This window comes from Emydura macquarii, unplaced genomic scaffold, assembly GCF_026122565.2.
Source record: "Emydura macquarii macquarii isolate MOO-44397 ecotype Brisbane River unplaced genomic scaffold, CSIRO-AGI_Emac_v2 contig_1253, whole genome shotgun sequence".
Taxonomy (NCBI): Eukaryota; Metazoa; Chordata; order Testudines; family Chelidae; genus Emydura; species Emydura macquarii.
In genome coordinates this window covers 17,806,944-17,826,225 of record NW_027131390.1, presented here as the reverse complement: position 1 = coordinate 17,826,225, position 19,282 = coordinate 17,806,944, and the positions used below count along the sequence as shown (strand labels likewise).

The 19,282-nt window shown below is 39.3% G+C and overlaps 1 protein-coding gene across 4 annotated transcripts in view; it reads right to left on the bottom strand.

Annotated features, from left to right (window-relative positions):
* Positions 1-19,282, bottom strand: part of ATRX (ATRX chromatin remodeler) — a 148,174-nt gene that overhangs the window by 28,739 nt on the left and 100,153 nt on the right. For 2 of the 4 annotated variants that reach the window (XM_067548252.1, XM_067548253.1), the window contains 5 exons: positions 19,114-19,202; positions 18,748-18,911; positions 13,626-13,779; positions 13,176-13,282; positions 9,344-9,452 (listed from right to left, as the gene is read on the bottom strand). In XM_067548252.1, the coding sequence (XP_067404353.1) occupies positions 9,344-9,452; positions 13,176-13,282; positions 13,626-13,779; positions 18,748-18,911; positions 19,114-19,202 (623 nt within the window). Of the gene's footprint in view, positions 1-7,994; positions 8,352-9,343; positions 9,453-12,490; positions 12,610-13,175; positions 13,283-13,625; positions 13,780-18,747; positions 18,912-19,113; positions 19,203-19,282 lie in introns of those variants that run through there. The other 2 variants (XM_067548254.1, XM_067548255.1) reach the window with 2 other exon arrangements.

The window sequence follows — 19,282 nt, the reverse complement described above, 5'->3', positions numbered from 1 at the left end:
GTATTTTTGTCATCATGGAAAATAGAGTAAGGAGTTCTGTACTCCTAAAAGCAGAGATTTTCATGACTGTTCTTGCCAACCTGATTACAACCAAGAAGAAAGTTTTCATGAAAAAGAAATAAAAAGGGCATTTCAGGCCATTGAATAGTTCATGAGAACTTCTCTCTCTCTCTCATCTAGAATTGGCCCAAGAGTGATACACCTAATGGTTGGTTTGGACAGTTATACAATTCTAAGCAACTCTGATGACATCAGGTATTTAGATGAGCATGAGTTTATGGCACAGTTTAAAACTGAGACATGAGACACTGTGGAAATAAATCTGAGATTCAAGTCTTGGCTACCGTGCAAGAAATCCAAAAAGAGTTGGAATGCCTGATTTCCTGGTGCTGATTTTCTGTTTTAACACCATTAGGGGCATTCTGTCCAAACGTTTGTGTAGGCAGAGAATGAGACAGCCTGAATGAGTTTAGAATATCCCATTTTGTTCAGTTCATGGCTACTCAAAGCCAAAGTTTTAGGCTTAATCACTCTGGAACAGAATGCAGGAGCAGACATTGGAACAGGAGATCCTGCCTGATGGAAAGACGGAGCAGGGACTTTTGCAACATCTTTACTAGGTATAAGCAACTTCTTGGACAATTTGCAGTGACTAGAATGGTAGATGCTTCCTCTTTTATCTACTAAATCACTTTCTTTCCAGTGGTAGAAAAGAGAGAAGAAGAAAAGAAGCCAGTTCAGCTATCTGTGAGTCAGAGTGGCCTCAGTAATCTATGGTCTGCTTCCTTGGTGAAGAAAAGCCACATCTTTGAGTTTCACCTGGATGAGTATACATGCACCTGGGATGACCTGGTTGTATGGATATCAGCAAGAATGCTTCCTGATTCAGTATATTGACTATCTGTGGATAGCTTAACCAGTCTGTTTATGTATTTAGTGACTTCTTTACATTGATCATTTTAATAGAGACCAGGTGAGCTTTTGTCCAGGAAAAAAAACCTGCATTGTTTCAGCCTAACTATCCAGATCTCTTTGAAGTTGATGTTCAAAAATCTTTCTGCCTCTGAACTTTTTATCCCTCTTTTTATTTTGATGCTCCATGTGTGCTCCCCAATCTGAAAGACTGTATCAGCAGACAAGATTCCAGGGACTGGGTTGTGGAAAGAGAATCTTGCCATCATATGGGTTTTTCTGTCACCCTGGAGTCATAGAGTTTAAGACCAGAAGGGACCACAAGATTATCTAGTTTGACCTCCTGTATATCACAGGCCACCAACCCCACTCAGCACCCCCACACTAAACCCCAAAACTGAAATTAGACCAAAGTACTACAGCCCACAGGAGACTAAGCTACTATGTGCTACAGGCAGAGAATATGAGGGACTGAAGCGTACCAGTCCCTCGCAATGGCAGGGAAATGATTAACTGAGGGATTGACACTCTTCTCTTTCCTTTACATCATCTCTTATTGGGAACCATTCCAGGCCCCTAGATGAATCGCTGAAGCTCTGGCCTGTACTGTCATGTCTCTTGAACACTAATCACTCAGACAGAAGATATGTTCCAGTAAAGATAGATGGATGATCCTCTGTTCTGTTACACCATGGAGCACAGTGCCAGGATCTTTTCAATCTCTACTGTTTCAGGAAAACTCTAATTCTCCTTATATCTCCCTAGTAGATGAACCTCTTGAAAAATGGATAAGGGAGTTCTTTATGTTTACCAGGAACCCTTGTGCTTGAAGTATACAGAGGGTCTTTAACATAATTTCCTCTGTGGTCCCTGCAAAGGATGTTATGATGAGTCTATCTTTAACGAATAGGTATAAATAAGTCCCTAGACTCCTCCAATAGGCTAGTATTACTAAATGCCTTTGTGAACACCAAAGGAAGAGAGGGCCGATTGAAAGGTAATGTTATTTATTAAAATTTGTGATTTTTGTAGACAAAATGAAGAAACTGATGAAAACAGGACTTACTACAAAATGCACATAAGCGTCTATTGAGCCCACTAGGGTTAAGTCTTCTGAAGAGATTCCCATGATAGCAAAAGCTAGAGTCTCCATCTTGAATTGTTTTCTTCATCAACCTTTTCACTCTCTTGAGGTCTAAGACATCATGATCGCCTCCAGTTCTTTTTCATACTAAGAAAAATCTGGAATAACACTTTGAAGCTTCTTGCTATTTTTTGAGGCTGGAGAGGGGATAATGAAGGTGCTTAAAGACCCAGAGAGTAAGTATCCATGGTGCACTCTCTCCTCTACCCACTGTCTGAAGTGGATTAAAACTAGATGTCTGAGAAGTGGAATAGCCTACCTCTAAACCAATCTGTGGATGGAAGTAATCCTAGTTGCGTTAATATGTAATGTTTGGATAGGAAGAAGGGAATGGATCCATTCTCTGATCGGGACTTCCACCAGGCATCTCTTCTCTGCTACTGTTATTTTTTGGTAGGAATGAAATGAGTTTATGCCCTTATATGAAGACTGTAGTCCTCCTTTGACTTCATTGGATTTCTAACCAATCAGAATTCTATCTGAGAATTTTGAGGCACAGAGAATTTCTTCTGAATAGTTATCTGCTACCCACAAACTAAGCTAGAATCAATGCCATGTCACTGCATTAACTTCCATGACTCTTGTTGACAGCCTCCTGAAGTCCCATGGATCTATCCACTATGAACACTCTACTTCGTATATTACTTGAATCGACCATGGTTCTGGGAGTTAAGGATTTTTAGGTCATTTGCAGTACGTGGTTGCCCTGCAAGCCCCTACAGGCTGCTGAAATAGTTTCACAGTTCCCTCTAAGGATGGCTTTTATTTTCCTGTCTAGGGAAGAAAATCTCTTCAACAGGAATTGACATATATTTTACCTTTGATGCCACTGCTGCATGTATTTTAGGGAGGATAAAAAGAGAATCTTTGTGTTTTAGACCCTGTAGATTTTCAAAACTGGGGCCAGACTTGGTATGAAAGCAGGAGTGTGGTCAAGCCCAACAGCCTCACTGACAAATCTGAATAGTCTCCTGTATTTGCAGGAAGTATTTCATGGCTCAAATGTCTCAGACCGGGGCAGTATCAGGATCCAGAAATGTTAGCTTCCTGTATATTTGATATGCAAGTTTCAAACATTTAATAAAAAATTCAGCAGAAGTTCCATAACTATTATTGTTACAAATAAAACTTAAGATGACTCTAAATTAAACTGGAGCAAAAAAAATTCTGTTTTCCAGTTTGTTTGCTTTATTCATCTGACAAACTTAGTGTATGGCTGGTTTCACTCTATAGACAGTCTTCTTCCCCCTATCTGTGTAGGCCTTTCCAATTGCAACAGAGGGAGAGAAACTTTTAAGGAAGAGGAAAATGTAATTATAAAACCAAAACAAAATTGACAGAGAAATTAAGAGACAGGTGTGATAAGTACAGTTTGAAGTTTATATTTCAAACTTATACACACACAACAAGGGGCCTGAAATATTTAAAAAAAAAAAAAAAAAAAAGGCAGCTGGAATTTTACTAGACTTTCCCCACAAAAACCAATGTCAACATCCATGAAAAGTATCAGCCAAAGGTTAATATTTTCAAACTGTTATATGCATTTGAAAATAGTGTCTTTTCCTACCAGAACTAAATTATCCATAACAGTGCTACAGAAAGGGAACATTTATATTTATGAAAATTCAAAATTGTACACAAATACCTGTATTGCATTTTCACAAAGCCTACCTATTACACTGAGAACTGTTTACTGGAGAAAATCTAACCTTGTTGAGGAGATATATGTGATAACCGTTTCATTCATTTTAGAGCTAGCTTAGTAAATAAAGATTAGTGAGATGTACTTATTGTCAAGTTAGTGGGCCAATGCTGCAACAGAATGATTCTCATTTGTTCCATTCAGAAATTGGCTGAATATATTCAACACGTGCAAGGGATAGTAAGTGTGCCACATCAAAGAACAAGGCATGTGGCATAGAGTAAACCCTATAATCAACCAACTCAATAGGAAACCTTTAACAAAATGACAGAAGTCCTTTCTTCTCAAATAAAATCCCAACATCAAATGCATTTCTCCTCGTTAAGGTCAGAACCACACACTATCAAACTCACAAGTCAAAACTAAAAGTTGTTTTTAATTATTTCACTGACTAAACTCAAAGTTAAGAAAAATCAGTTTGAAAGCTGATTTTGACTCCGCTTATTTAATGCATTAATTTTTGTAGTCTGGTCATCTCCATGTTTAGTGTAAATAGTTGTCTTTAAAATTAATTCATGTGGGCCAGTATTGAGAGAGACCGAGTCCAGAGACAAAGCACGGAACTAATTTAAATGTTAACAGATTGCTACAGAGACCTCGCACATCTCCGCCCCAACCCTCCTCAGAAAGACAGAGACAGACAATTCTCTGCTGGATAAGACTAAATTCCCAGACAAAAATTACATTACGATAGAGTTACTGTGGGGAGTACAAATTAGTAATGTAGGGTAAAGTACATTATATGGATTTTGCAATTATCCCAAAGGCAAGTGTTAATGTTATTAACAGGAAATTCAGAGTTAATGTTAAACTTAAGAGAAAACCAAACAAATCAAGGTACAAAAATACATAATTAGGGTACCGAGAGACCTTAACTCTGCCATATAATGGTACCATGCAATAATCTCATGACTGAAGTTTAACACCCCTGTGAAGTGAAGTAGTATCAATATTTTTACATAGTGAGAGCTGAGGCACAGACACTAAAGCCTGGTCTACACTGGCAATGGAGGTCAACATAACACTGCTTACGTCGACCCCCTAAAGTATGCATCTCCATTGCCACATAAGCTCCATTGATTTAAAGCGTGGTAAAAGTCAACCTAATAAAACCACCTCTGCAAATGGCATAGCACTGTATTCAAATTCTATGGATCAAATTTGTGTCAGTGTAGGCAGAGCACAATGTAAATTGATGCCATTGGCCTCCGGGAGGTATCCCATAATACCCCGTTGTGACCGCTCTGTACATTCACACTCTGCTGTAATGTGGCCACATACACTGGAAAGAGCTCCTTCCCCTCAAGCCCAGGGAAATTTTGAATTTCCATTTACGGTTTAGACAGTGTGGTGAGAGCTTTGTAGCTGAACCGCTCATGGCAACTGCATGGCCCAACCACACACCAGCTTGGAGTCAACCAGAGGTCTTGGATCTCATCGGTCTCTGTGGGGTGAAGAGTCTGTTCTGGCTCAGCTCCGAGCCAGCAAAAGAAACTTAGATATCTACGAGAAGATATCTTGCAGCATGTTGGAGAAGGGGCACAACAGAGACACGTAGCAGTGCCATGTTAAGATCAAAGAGCTGACGCAGGCTTATCAGAAAACTAGGGAAGCTAACGGCTTCTCGCCCAAAACATGCCGCTTTTACGAGGAGCTGCATGCAATTCTTGGCAGTCAACCCATCACACTGTGCCATCATGCAGTATCGATACCTCCGAAGAATCCCAGTCCAGGAAGAATGAGGAGGACTCTGTGGATGATGAGGATGAGGAGAGCAGGGTGCAGGAGAGAGGGGTATCCATTCTCCCTGAGAGCCAGGACCTGTTCATTACCAGAGAGCAGTCCAGCCACACACAAGACAGCAGGACTGATCGAGATGCAGGGGAAGGCACATCTGGTGAGTGTGTGTGGCAAATCTTTTTTTTTGCGGTTATGTCCCCAGTCCAGCTTCTTAAAAGGAGTTTGTGATTTTGAGGGGAGGGTCTTACTGGGTGGTGGCAAACTTCAGCGGAGGGTTACTTCCAGAACAGACTATTTATGTGCAGAGGTATGCTCTGAGAATCCTCTATGGATATCTCAAGGAAATTTTCATTTAGGTAGTCTGTTAACCTTTGCAGAAGGTTTCTGGGGAGGGCAGCCTTATTTCTTCCACCACAGTAGGATACTTTTCCCCACCAGTGCTATTAAATGAGCAGGTATCATTGCGGAACACAGCATAGCAGCATAAGGGGCAGGCTTGTACCCTGACGTTTGCAGCAAATCTTCCCTTTCAGCCTGCGTTACCCTCAGGAGACTGATATCACACATGCTCATCTAGGGAAGATGGCACAAGTTTAAAGTACCTGACCAATACAGTCAACTTCATTTTATTCCTCTGCTGTGGACGGAGTCTCTGGGCACCTCCCCAACACCATTCCTAGTCCTAGTACTGTTGCAATGGGCATTATGGGTCGGGACACTGGTTGCCCTATGTTTTCTACTGCTACAATTCATCTTCTAATCTGTCCAAACTGGTCTTTGGCATGTTACAGGGGAGTCCAGTGATCGGTCTCCTTGCTCAAGTGTGGATTTTAATGCTAATGAAGCCTCTCTATAACAGATGCAAGAGCCCCTTGCTTACCATGTCTGTAACGTCTGTCCAACCCTTCCAAGATGTACAGAATGGAATTCAGGTCTGGCTTAGCCTTGTGAAATCAAAGGCAAGTACTTTTTACATTGTAACATTTTCTTTACTACTTTGGGTCAGCTAACAATGGCAACTTTGTGCTTTGCTTATCTTACAGTAGACATCTTAGCCTTCGGCCCCCCCTTGCAAACTCCATCTGAAAGGAAGAGAAGAAGGAACACGGGATGACATGGTCAGCAAACTAACAAAACCTCAGTGACTGCTGACACAGATCTCAGAGCCAGGAGGATGTCCTTGTCTGGAAAACTAGACATGGACATGGAACAAAGAAGATCTGCACAGGAGCAGAAGAGTGATATGCAGCAGGAGATGTTACATTTTATGAGGGATCAGTCCGACAAGCTGAGGCATCTGGTAAAGCTCCAGGAAGAGCAGCGGCAGGACAGACTCCATCTGCAGCCCTTCCAAAACACTCCGCCGCCTACCGCTTTGTTATCAGCCCCCACCCCCAAGCAGTCTAGGTGGAGAGTGAGCAGGGTGCAGTATGTGCTGCATTCCACACCACGGGAAGTGAGCAGAAGGACGCGACGACCCCTTTAAGAACTGCACGCATTCACAGTTGCTTGCACAGTGATACTTTACAATGGTAAGTTATCCTCCTTTCCCCCCATTAAAATGGGTCACAAATAAAATTTTGTAGCATTAGAAAACCTCTCTCTTTATTCATTCATAGCTTGGGCAGGGAAAGAAGGGGAGGGAGCCGCTTCTGTGAGTGGGGGTGGGGGATGGGAAATAAAGGCACAGCACAGACATACATTACTGCAGCTCATTGAAAAACCCGTGTTTCAATGTTTCCCAAAGCCGAAGCACTCCGCGGATTGCTTTGTGTGTGGTGCTGGAATCTGGCTGCTCAAAATTTGCAGCCAGCCTATCAGCTCCACGGCCCAACCTGGGTGAACTTCTCCCCCTTCATTTCAGAGAAATTATGGAGCACACAGCACGCAGAGATAACTGATGGGATGTTCTTTTCACTGATGTCAAGCCTAGTAAGCAGACATCTCCACCTGGCTTTTAAACGGCCAAATGCACATTCCACCACCATTCTGCACTTGCTGAGCCTATTACTGAAATACTCCTTCTCACTGCCCAGGTGCCTGGTGTAGGGCTTCATTAGCCAAGGAAGCAAGGGGTAGGCAGGATCCCCCAGGATCACTATTGGCATTTCCACATCCCCAATGTTTATTTTTAAGAACAGACCTGAATTCCTACAGATGTGCGCATTATGCACCTTTCCAGACCACCCCACACTGATGTCGGGGAAATGTCCCTTGTGATCCACAAGGGCCTGCAACACCATTGAGAAGTATCCCTTCCGATTTATGTACTCTGTGGCAAGATGTTCAGGTGCTAGGATAGGGATATGCATGCCATCTATTGCCCCCACCCCCCCCCCAGTTTGAGAACCCCATTGCAGCAAACTCATCCACTATGTCCTGCATGTTTCCCAAAGTCACTACCCTTCTTAGCAGAAGCCTATTGATAGCCCTGCACACTTGCATCACAGCAGTTCCAACGGTGGATTTACTGACTCCGAATTTATTGCCAACTGACCAGTAGCAGTCTGGGGTTGCCAGCTTCCACAGAGCGATGGCCACTCACTTCTCCACGGTCAGAGCTGGTCTCAAGTGAGTATTCACATGCTTCAGGGCTAGGGACAGCTCCGTGCAAAGTTCAAAGAAAGTGGGCTTTCGCATACGAAAGTTCTGCAGCCACTGCTCATCACCCCACACTTTCATAACGATCCAATCCTACCAGTCTGTGCTTGTTTCTCGGGACCAGAACCGGCACTCCACAGACTGAAGATGATGTGTAACAGCCTACAGCAAACGGGAATTGTTCCACTCTATGGCTTGTAGCAGGGCAGCTTCAGTAACATGACAATTTCTGTGCTGCAGCTCTTCTCTCTCCTTTGAAAATACTGCAGGATAAGCTGTGAGGTATTTGTAATGCTCACAATGATAGTGCAGAGCTGAGCAGGCTCCATGTCTCTCCAGCAATGGCGTGCATGCAGCAAAAAAAAAAAAAAAACAAACAAAAAAAACAACGGTGCCAAGAAGCGTTTGCAGTTTGTTTGGGACAAGAAGGGAGGAGGAGGAAGCACATTGCATCATGGGAGGATGACAAGCTTTCCAAAAGCCTCAGTGGCTAGTTGCACTGGGAGATAGCTACCCATGATGCACTGCTTTGAATGTCGACCCAAGCGTGGGGACGCAAGAGCCCAGCGCGAGGAATATGGTGTGAACACACTCCTGTGACTTCCAAAATTCTTCAGGTGAAAGTCGATTTAAAGTAAATCGACTTCAGTCTGCAGTGTAGACATACCCTAAATGCAAAATTGTCAACTAATTCTGGGTGCCCAATTTGAGATACCTAGAGCCTATTATAGCACTTTATATGTTCAAAGCAGAATTCCTGTTCACCTCAGTTGCAACTCTGAGTGCACAGCAGTGCTGCAAATCAAACTCCAGGTGTCTCAAAAATGGAGGAACACAGGGGCCATCTGTGAAAGTTTTAGTTTACATGATGTGCCCATAACCAGAGGCAGAGGCAGACACCAGGCATAGAAAATTTCAATTTAAACTATTTAAATTCAGCAAAGTTATAAGCAATTCAAAACAGGATCTCATAACAGAAAGTGCTGAGCAACTTAACTATAGACACTGCTGTATGTGCCACCTATAAAATTTTACTTACTCATGTACAGTACAGAAGAAGAGGGGCAACAGTTACAGATACAAGAACATATGTAAAATATCTTTTAAAACAAAGTTCTAACACTGGGAGGATACTTTGGTATCTGCACGATCTTCAAAAGGGTTGATAAGTTAGTTATAAATAGAAAACAGATGTGGGAAGAAAAGAGGTAGGAAATAAAAAGTTACACGTAAAATGATCTTACCTCACATTAGTTTCATCATTAAATTCTTCAGCCCATTTCTTCCTTGACTGAGCCGTAGTTGAACCATCTAAACGATAGTAGTCAATATTTCTGAACCATTTTCCTTCACCTATAAATTTGAAGGTAAGGGGATTAAATGACACCAGCACAATATGAAAATATTAGCAGTACAATAAATTAAATACTGATCATTCATGGCCAGACTGATCACTCATGGCCAGACTGAGACTAAAAGTTAAGGGAACAAAAACGCAACCTGACATAAACCAGCTGTTCTGTAACAATCAAAATCTTTTACTTCCAAGGAACTTGATTTCTGTTATGTCCATGCCTCAAAGTACATGTGCACAAATAATGAAGAACCCATGACGGGGTAACATGCTGGTAGGCCACTGCTGCTGGTCTCAGGTGAACTGTGAAAATCATGCAATGTAATCTGAATTATGAAATATAATCTACAGTAAGATTACAGAAGTAATCATAATCTGGGACAATAAGTATCCAAAATTTTACTCTAATTGTTCATATCTCTTGTGTTTCTCCCCTAATCCACAGGTAGCCTTGACCAAAATAAGAAGTGCAGAATTAGAGTGACCCACAAATGGAACAAAATTAATTTTATTAATAGAATCCGACCCCATATTGATCAGTAATATTGTCTTCTTCCCAAAGAAAAGTCTCAATTTAAAAAACTTGAACTAAGTGAAACTCCACAACCAGCTTTACAAGGCTTGCAATTTATAGAGACAAGGACACAATTAAGATTTATACACTGAGGTCAAACTTTAATTGCAATATTTTCGATAACTTTTAATTAGCTCTTTTAAGATTCGCGTCTTTTCCCAGCCCCCATTGTCATATCAAATTTCTAGAGGTCTGAGCATGTTTGCAACAAAATCAGTCGAGTTTCTTGTTTAACCTCTGTGCAAAAGTTAATTGTAAAAAGTAACTACATTTAACCTTTAGGCATTATGCCAGTAACCCTAATTTTCTAATTGATCTTTGTAGTCTGTATGTTTCCAATTACTCTAGGCTGTAGTCTCTCTCATACAAATTGCACCCCCTTAGGTAAATGCTTGAAAGGGGATTTCAAAAAGTCAAGGTCTAATCATTTTGGAACTGAAATTTAGAACAGCTGCTTGAGTTTAATTAGCCTGTGAGTTATGGCTACTTCTTGCCAAATGTAAAAAAATTACAGCTGATAGAAGCAATTTTTTTTCTTCCCTTTCAGAACTAACCTTTCATTTTCTCTGGAGGTCAAGGTTTATTTACACAAAATGAACCCCACTGTGCCATCGATTTAAATCAGAACAGCTCTTGTAGGAAGTAGCATTGCTGAGTGACAATTAATTATGAGAAACTACATGCTAAGTCATGTCAGAGATCTTTATATGTACTGAATCTTAAATGGAATTGATAACCTGATTATACATCAAGAGAACCATCACAAACAGGAAAAAGCAAAGGTGATATGAACAGGTTATAAAGACAGACAGCTCAAAGTTCAGAGATGACAAATGTTCTGAAACAAAACATAGGATATATCCTTTAGACGTTTGCTATACAGCAAACAGAGCTACAGGTAATACAGCAGCAGTGAGCAATAAAATAAATATATACAAAGACAACAGCTGGAGATCTATTTCTAGCTAGTGAACTACGATATTGATATTTCTAAGCCCCTATCACTTGGTATTTAATTGCCCAATACCATTCTGGCCCAAAAAAAAAAAAAAAAAAAAAAAAAAAAAAATCTTTTAAGGACTGTTCAGGTGAAGAAGCTTCTTCAATCTCCAATTACTTTAAAGAGGGACTTTAGATCAAACGGACTTAAATTCATATAAAAATTAGTGAGAAGATCTTTTGCTGCAAGATTACATAGATGGTGTAAAACAAAATGCTACAGTACACATGTACATCTATGGTTAGAGAAAAGTTCACACATTACTGACACATTACTAAGAAAATATGATCTAATACAATATACTTTGTCCCATGTGTGAGAACATGAAACAGCCTATTGCGATGCAACAAAAGGGGGCAATTTTAGAAACGTGTTTGTGATTAAAATCTCAAAAAGTTAAATTTTTCAGCACAGCCAGTGTCATTTCCTTTACTAACTCTGGGAAGGTCAGATTCAGTGTTTTTCCATTTGTAAAAATTGTTTTCATTTTGTATGGCCCCTGACTAAACATTCCTCTCCCTGTTTCTAAAAGAAAGACACCCCCCATCTGATTATAATACAATAAATAGATAAAATATAGCATGTCTGAAATCAGTAGCAACAGATCCGGAACAGGTGGGGTAGACAGCATGCAAAGGGGACCAAGAGCCATCCCATATTTGGGGATGGTGGAAAACAATAGCAACTCTTCTGATCTGAGACTGAGTTAGCTATTTTATCTCCCTTCCCATCTAGAGTGAACAAAGAGCTTAAAAAAAAAAAAGCCACTGATTTACAATTTTGAAGTCTGCTGTGCAGGTGACAAGTTGAAATGCAAAGGAAACGTGAGCATTACTGTCACAAGAAAAAGGTGATAAGCAGTGTTCACCCTGAGTAACAGATCCATTCTCTTTAGAGGATTAGTAAACTATCTGTTTAATGGACTCCTGCATCTGGACAATCTTAAATGATTAAGATGGAAAGATTTAGAGCACCGCATTCTGGTTTGTATTCGCAAAGTTTAAGAAACTCATCTATTGTTTCCACTCAGAATGCTCTCTTCAAATATCCAGAACCTTTATTTCAGAAACAAGTATTTTTCAAACAAGACAAAGCACACAGCCCTTATTCAAGAGTATAAATGGGTCAAATTGGAAGATTTAAAAAGAAGCCATTTTTGAGATAATCAAATACAAAAGAATTAAACATCTGAAAAAATTCTTAGATAAAACAATTTCTCCTTAACACGTTAAATACATTTTAAAAATGAGGCACATATTTGAAACCAAGCCTGAGCAATGTCACCTGCAAATGTACTTTTTTGGTGTTATGCAAAGCTGACCACAGGTTTTCAGAACAGAACAAACATCTGAACCTAACAATATTTACCTATTCTATTTTATGTCTGATTAATGTCTGTGTTTCAGTTTGATTTTCATAACACTCATATCAGGTAGCTATTATCATCACTACCTTCTTATAGATGAGGTACAGACAGGTTAAGTGACTTGCCAAAGGCCACCCAGTGAGACTGTGCCAAATGTGGGATTAATACGCAAGACTTCCTGGTTCCTGGGCCCATATTCAGTCCACAAGACCATACCTTTCAAATTACAGAATTAGCATATACATACTCAAAAACAAAGACACCAAGCAGTTTAACAACTAATTTTCTTAATGACTTTCATAGGCAAAAAAGAATACTTCCTTTTGCAGCTGCCTCCATCACCAAAATAATTTTGCATAACAATTCTGAAGTGGAAAGATGGAAATATTACAGATGCGACAAAATTATACATGTTGTCCCAAAAATACAAAAACTAGCTAAACATCAACTTACTTATATTGTTAAGTACAATTTTACAAAAATTTATTGTTAAGAGAATGTTACAGTCATCAAACAACATCTTGAGATAGACACAGTGTTTCACTTTTTCTTTAAAAAGGAGTTTGAACCACAATGTGTCAAATGTTGGGTTCTCTACAGAGAATATCCCCAGTGACAGGCAAGGAAACCAGAGTAACTGGCAATAGGTCAGTTAAGTGAAGAAATCAATGTACCCTGGACTGGATTAAATTTCATACCCATACTATCTGTAGCTGGAAATGACATTAAGAAATTCTCTCTACTGTCAAATGTTTTGGAAGACATAGAAATGCTATACTAACCTTTATAAATAATTGGTTTATCATCTTCATCAGTTTTGTCCCTGCTTGCCAATTCCAGAAAATCTTCTATCAAATCCAGTGATATTAGAGACTGGCTAAAAACTAGACTGAAAAGAGAAATACGGAAATATACAAAATCTCCCACTAAAATTCATTCAATACATTTAATTTTTTGCTTTCCTTCTCTTCCTTCACCATGAACATGATCTTTAAAACAAACAGCCTTCTTAAACACAATGAATGTCTTTGGTGGAGTACAAGACAGGCATGGAAAGCTCTTCTGATAAAAATAACTGAACACACACATCTCCAATGCAAATTGAATTACAGCTCTGAGCTCAAATTAAGCATTAAAAAAGGGTGGACAATAAAGAATGCTAAGTCAGAATAACATATTTAAATAATTTTTAAAAATGTCCTCAAATCTTTCTATACTTTAACATGACTTACACTTTGTCCCCAAGCTCCTCCGCCATGCGAAGAATTTCAAAGAGAAGCACCATTTTCCCAGAATGTTCCAACACTTCAGCATCTGCATCAGTGACAAAATCTTTGTACCAGTCTGGAGCTGGGCTGCCTGGGTTGGAAGAGGATGTGGCTTTATCTGTAAAACAAAAATTCTATTAAGCTAAAAAATAAATCTCCTTAAAATGAAGGCATAAGACTTCAGCTTAAAATGCAAATGTTTAAAAACCCTTAAGATATAGAAGACTGAGCCCTTCAACCAAAGGTTTGGCCAGTTAGTGGTACAGACTTAAATAAAAAATAATTAAAAGAGACTAGTCTGTTATTGGTTTAACTCCTCAGAGGGTCACTAGCTGCTACATATTTTTTCTGTTACATAATGTTTTAACACATAGCCCTGTCACCTGTCATTTCCCTGAAGTAGTATTCAACTCCTTCACCCACAATTAATATTTGCTTCCTAAAACTCAATCACAGATTTTACAAGAATGATATAACTGCTTTTAAAGTACTGACCTTAAATCCCAAGCAAATATCTACAACCCTTAGAAAGAACACTTTCTTTGTGGTTATCTAGTTCATCCAATCAGGACTATGCAGGATTGTTCCCAACAATACATTTTCTAGCATTTGGGAGTGGGGGTGCTGGGGGAGGTAGTTTTAAATTATCTCAATTATGAGACTTTTGCAAAAGGCACAATAGATGGGAAGAAATACCAAAACTATAGTTCTGGATTTATTTCTTTTGCAAGAGCTAACATTAAGTGAAAAACACATTTTTAAACACAGTTTTAGAAAAAGGATTCTAATATTTCATAGCTTAACAAACAAGCGAAGGAGGAAACAATTTTCATACGATTATTAAAAATACGTACTGTGATAATACTCAGAGGCCTTCCTCAAAAAGATCCTTTGTCTAGGCACTGCACAAGTACACACAGAATCCCTGCCCCAAAGAGTTTACATTTTGTTTTGGAATGTATATATCTTCCTAATTTAAGTCTGTATAATGTTATTGACTTGAGATCATAAATAGTTGTCTAATCTGCTATTTACATAAAACTTTTTGTTAACTTGTCACTTCTATACCCTAATAGTTGACATCAGTCAAACTTCAAGCAAATAATAATGAGACTTTACATCTGAGTCACTCTTCCTAAAAATGTAAATGATTGAAACTGGTAAATCTGACAAGCTAGAGAGAATTAGGAAATTCTGTATCTCGCTGTATTTCTGTGCCAAAGTAACTGCATACCCAACAAAACAAGCAGCATTTATTTAGCTCCAGATTTGCCATTCAACACCACCTAGTTGTGAACTATCTGAAACATGGCAAGCTCTCTTTCCAGGGTATCCGTATTCTCTTTATCTATTGTGAAACACATTGTTGAATTCAAACATACACGAACGCTTACTTGCAACCTCATAATTTGATCCTGAAATGAAGACAGGAATCAAGAGTTGACTTTATTTATGTTACCTAAATTCTTTTAAGTGTTGTATGTTTCTGCCTTTAATCACCTTCACATTAGTGTGATATATATTGATTTATCAGAATTACAATACAAATCTTTCACTTAAAAACTTTGATCTTACTGCAGTATTTACTTATTTTTCTCCTATTATCTTACTACTAATTCAAAACATTCAACTTTTAAAACCACATATAGCAAACTAGCTGAAAGGCAACTTCATCATGAGAGAGTAGTCATCCTCAGCATTTCAGCAAATACGTCCTTCAGTGCAGAGGAAAAAATTAACATGCAAAGAACTCATTTGAAAATTTCTATGCACAGATTTTTTAAGAGTACTTTTAAATATATGCTGAATTCTGTCCCTAATGTAGGCTGTTGTGACTGTGTTTAAGTCATGTTAGTGATGTTGTTTGGTGTCAATATCTAATCACAACACAACGTGTAAAGGATGCAGATTGTGCATGTCTCAACTATAAATTTCCTTTTTTGAAAATCTGTATCAAACAATATTTAGTTGTACTGCTACTATATGAATTTTAGACAATCAATGTCCTACCAGATCACTGAAAAAGAGTGCCTGTCCCCCAAATACACACGCACACACACACTCACACTTCCCCTCTCCAGCCAGAACAAGGTCAAACTCAACCGAGTTTCAGCCTCCACAGGAAAACCACCGAAACAGGTCCACAGCCTAGTGGGAGAAAATGTGGTCTATAACTTCAAATTGCAGATGATGGTTTGAATATGATGATGTAGGAATTGTAATGATGGCCCCTGCCCCAAACAGCTTACAATCAAAGTTTAAGACAACAGAGAAACAGACAAAAAGGAATACAAGGAAACAATGAGACAATATTGATTAGCATGCTAGACAGTGGTTTCAACACAGCAGCAGCCTAGCTATCATTAAGCATTTTGTACCCACAGCAAAGGAAGGCTTTGAAGGAGTATGATGAAGTAGGTGTTACCAAGGCCACAGAAAAGGGCGTTGTAGAAAACAGGATGCAAGATGAGGATAGCCTGGATGAGAGTTTAATTGTGTGGGTGGATAGGAAAGGCCATATCTTAGAGTTGTTATGCAGAAAGAATGTGCAAGATTTAGATACAGCTTGGATGTGAGGAATTAGAAAGAATTCAAGTTGAAGTGGAAGTGAATGAGAAAGAAGTTAGTGGGGAGAACTTGGGGGTGAAGGGGCTGATTAAGAGCTCTGTTTTAAGCTATGTTGAGCTTAAGCTGATGGTTAGACATCCATGAGGAGACGTCTGAGAGACAGATCGAGATTTTAGTTTAGACAGAAAGAGGCAGATCTGGAGTAGAGGTAGATCTGTGAGTTGTCAGTACAGAGGTGATTGTTTAATATGTGTTTGTGGATGAGACTGCACAGAATACTACAGAAAATTTGGGGAAAGGGGAAATGAGGAGAATCCTCCAAAGGACATGCTGAACAAGCAGTCAGAGAACGGAAAGCACCATGAAAGGATAGAGTCACAGAAGCCGAGGGAAGATAAGATTTCAAGAAGAACATGGTCAATGGTGTCAAAGGCAGCAGACAGCTCAAGAAGGGTAAGGATGAAATATTAGTTTAGAGCTTTAGCTAAAGAGAATTCCCTAGAAACTTTGGTGAGAGTGGTTTCAGTGGAGTGCAAGGGGCAGAAGGTGGACTGAAGAAGAACTTCAGAGACCGACTGTAGACAGCACGTTCAAGAGCTCAGAGATGAAAGGAAGAAGGGAGATAGAGCTGTAGTTGGAGAGGCAATTGGGTCAAAGGTGTTTTGTTTTTTAAGACAAGAAAAACTAAAGTATGCTTGTATTGTGAGGAGAAAATACTAGAGGAGAGTGAGAGTACAAGAGAAGAGTAAGGGAGTGGATGAGAATGTGGGTAGGTGAGCAGGAGATGGGAGGGTACGGGGTCACTGGGGAATTAGAGGACAGCAGATGAGAAACGTGTCTGAGAGGAGAGGAGAGAACTGTAGGAAGAGAAGGGAAGGGAAGCCTAGCAGAGGGGGAAGGTCACATTGCATTTTGTCAACTTTTTCTTGGAAGAAATCAGCAAGATCCTGTGTGGGCAGAGAAATGGGGATGAGGAAGAAGACAATCTTCATCCCTTCTATTACTGAGCCCCATCTTTTCGGACAAGGCCTGAGTCACCATCCAAGATCCACCAATAAACCCAGATGATTCAAATGCCAGAGTGAATGAGCCACTTTTAGTTCAAAATGATGCTTGTATGTGTGATGGGACAAGCCTACATACCACATCTATTCACATCTTAACCTCATCCCAGGACTTGAACACAGGAGACATACTCACATCAGTCTACAGGGCAGGTGGACCTTTTATATCTGAAGCAAGATTAAAACAGGGCAAGCTCTCACCAAGCTCACACTGCACTTTTCAACTAACACTGCGCCAAGCATCCACGTTAAAACTATGTATATGAAATTAGATGAGGTCATGGATGTTATAATCTCTTAGTATTACCCACTAACGCTGGAGTGATTTGTGATTAGTAAGAAATGGTGTGACAGATTCTCTCCTTTTTATTATTGTAAACTGAGTGCTGGTAATATATTCCAATATATATTATCTATATATAAAAGGACCACCACCCTTTTGAATGTATGTTCTTATGAAGTGTTGTGATAAAAACATAGAACATACATTTACAAATTTATTTAGAATTATGAATTCAACTTCTTTGTCATAAGAGTAATTTATCTAGGTAAGGCTATTAAGCCCATAAAACAACACACTGACAAAGATTCACTTACAAATGATTCCCATCACTTGGCAGAAACAGAACACATGATTAAAAAAATACTGTTTGAAAGTGAAATTTACAGACGTATACAGATTGAACAATCTCAAAACAGCCACCTTATTCTAACTCTATTACAGCCATCTGCTAGTTCAATTTCCAAATCAAAGTCCAGATTCACCAATGAATGATGTAGAATATTGTTGTTTCTAATCTTTCTGTCCAGATTTCCTCACATGCCCCATTTAGGAACTGAAAAGTAACATGTTTCTCTATCATGCAGCAGCGTTGATCACCTCTGAATTGTACTCTGAATTGACCTTGGGTTTTACAAGAATGAATGAAGCAGTTGGTTTGTGTCACCTGAAGCAGGCTTGCAGGTATTTTGCTCAAAAAGAAAAAAAAAACTGATTTGTTAGCTGCTCTGTCACAACACAAAGTCATTCTTAGACTGAGTCCCTCTTTATTTTCCAAAAGGCATATCATTAAAAATATATCTACTTGTAGGAAAAAAAACAGAAAAGAAAGGACAGACAATTGTCATGCACCAATTGTGGCCCACCCCTGCCTTCCAACGAGTTTGCAGATCAAGGATTGGACTCCTTAGTCACCAAAGAGCCCATCTAAAATAAACACCTGTGAAAGAGATCATCCTTGTCTATTGAGGGATCGCTGACAATCTATATTAGGTTTTGTTTTGGTGGGAGGGGAATTGGAAGAGCGGGAATGGCTTTATTGAACTGAGGACTCACCAGTTGTAACCAGGCACGGTATAAGCATGGATTGCACTAATTCCCACACAGCCTTGTCAAGATCACCTTTTTTAAAAATGCAGCATCATATCCAGGTTTACTTATGCATTACACTCACTTTCTTCTGACTTTGCAGCCGATGGAGGATTGTTTGCAAGTTCCTCTGTGTTTCCTTCTCCACCCCCACGAGATCTTGAATTCCAGACTTTAATCACTTCAACATCATTGTCACTTCCACTTCCACTACTCTCTTTTGCTTTTTTCCCCTTGGATTTTTTTTTCCTAGAAAAACAACATTGTATGTTCACTATTTAAAAATCTGCAGGTGATAGATCTAATAGCTGTAACAGTAAAAAAACAACCCCCCTCCCCAATATTGCTTACATTTTTGTAATGTTTAGATTGTCATTAAAAAAAAGAAAGAAAGAAATCTAACAGAATCTAAGTTAATCATGTATGCTTCACACAGAAAAGCTCCATTTACTTAGCATAATCATCAGAGCTTAAACTCATTGAAGTCTCATCAGAATCTGAAGCTATGAACTCATCCAAACTGTCTTCATCAAAGTAGCCCTGAAAAACAAAATAGATGTTCTTAGAACAAGGATTTTATTAAGTACCATCATTTAGACTGAAGCCTCTATTAAACACTT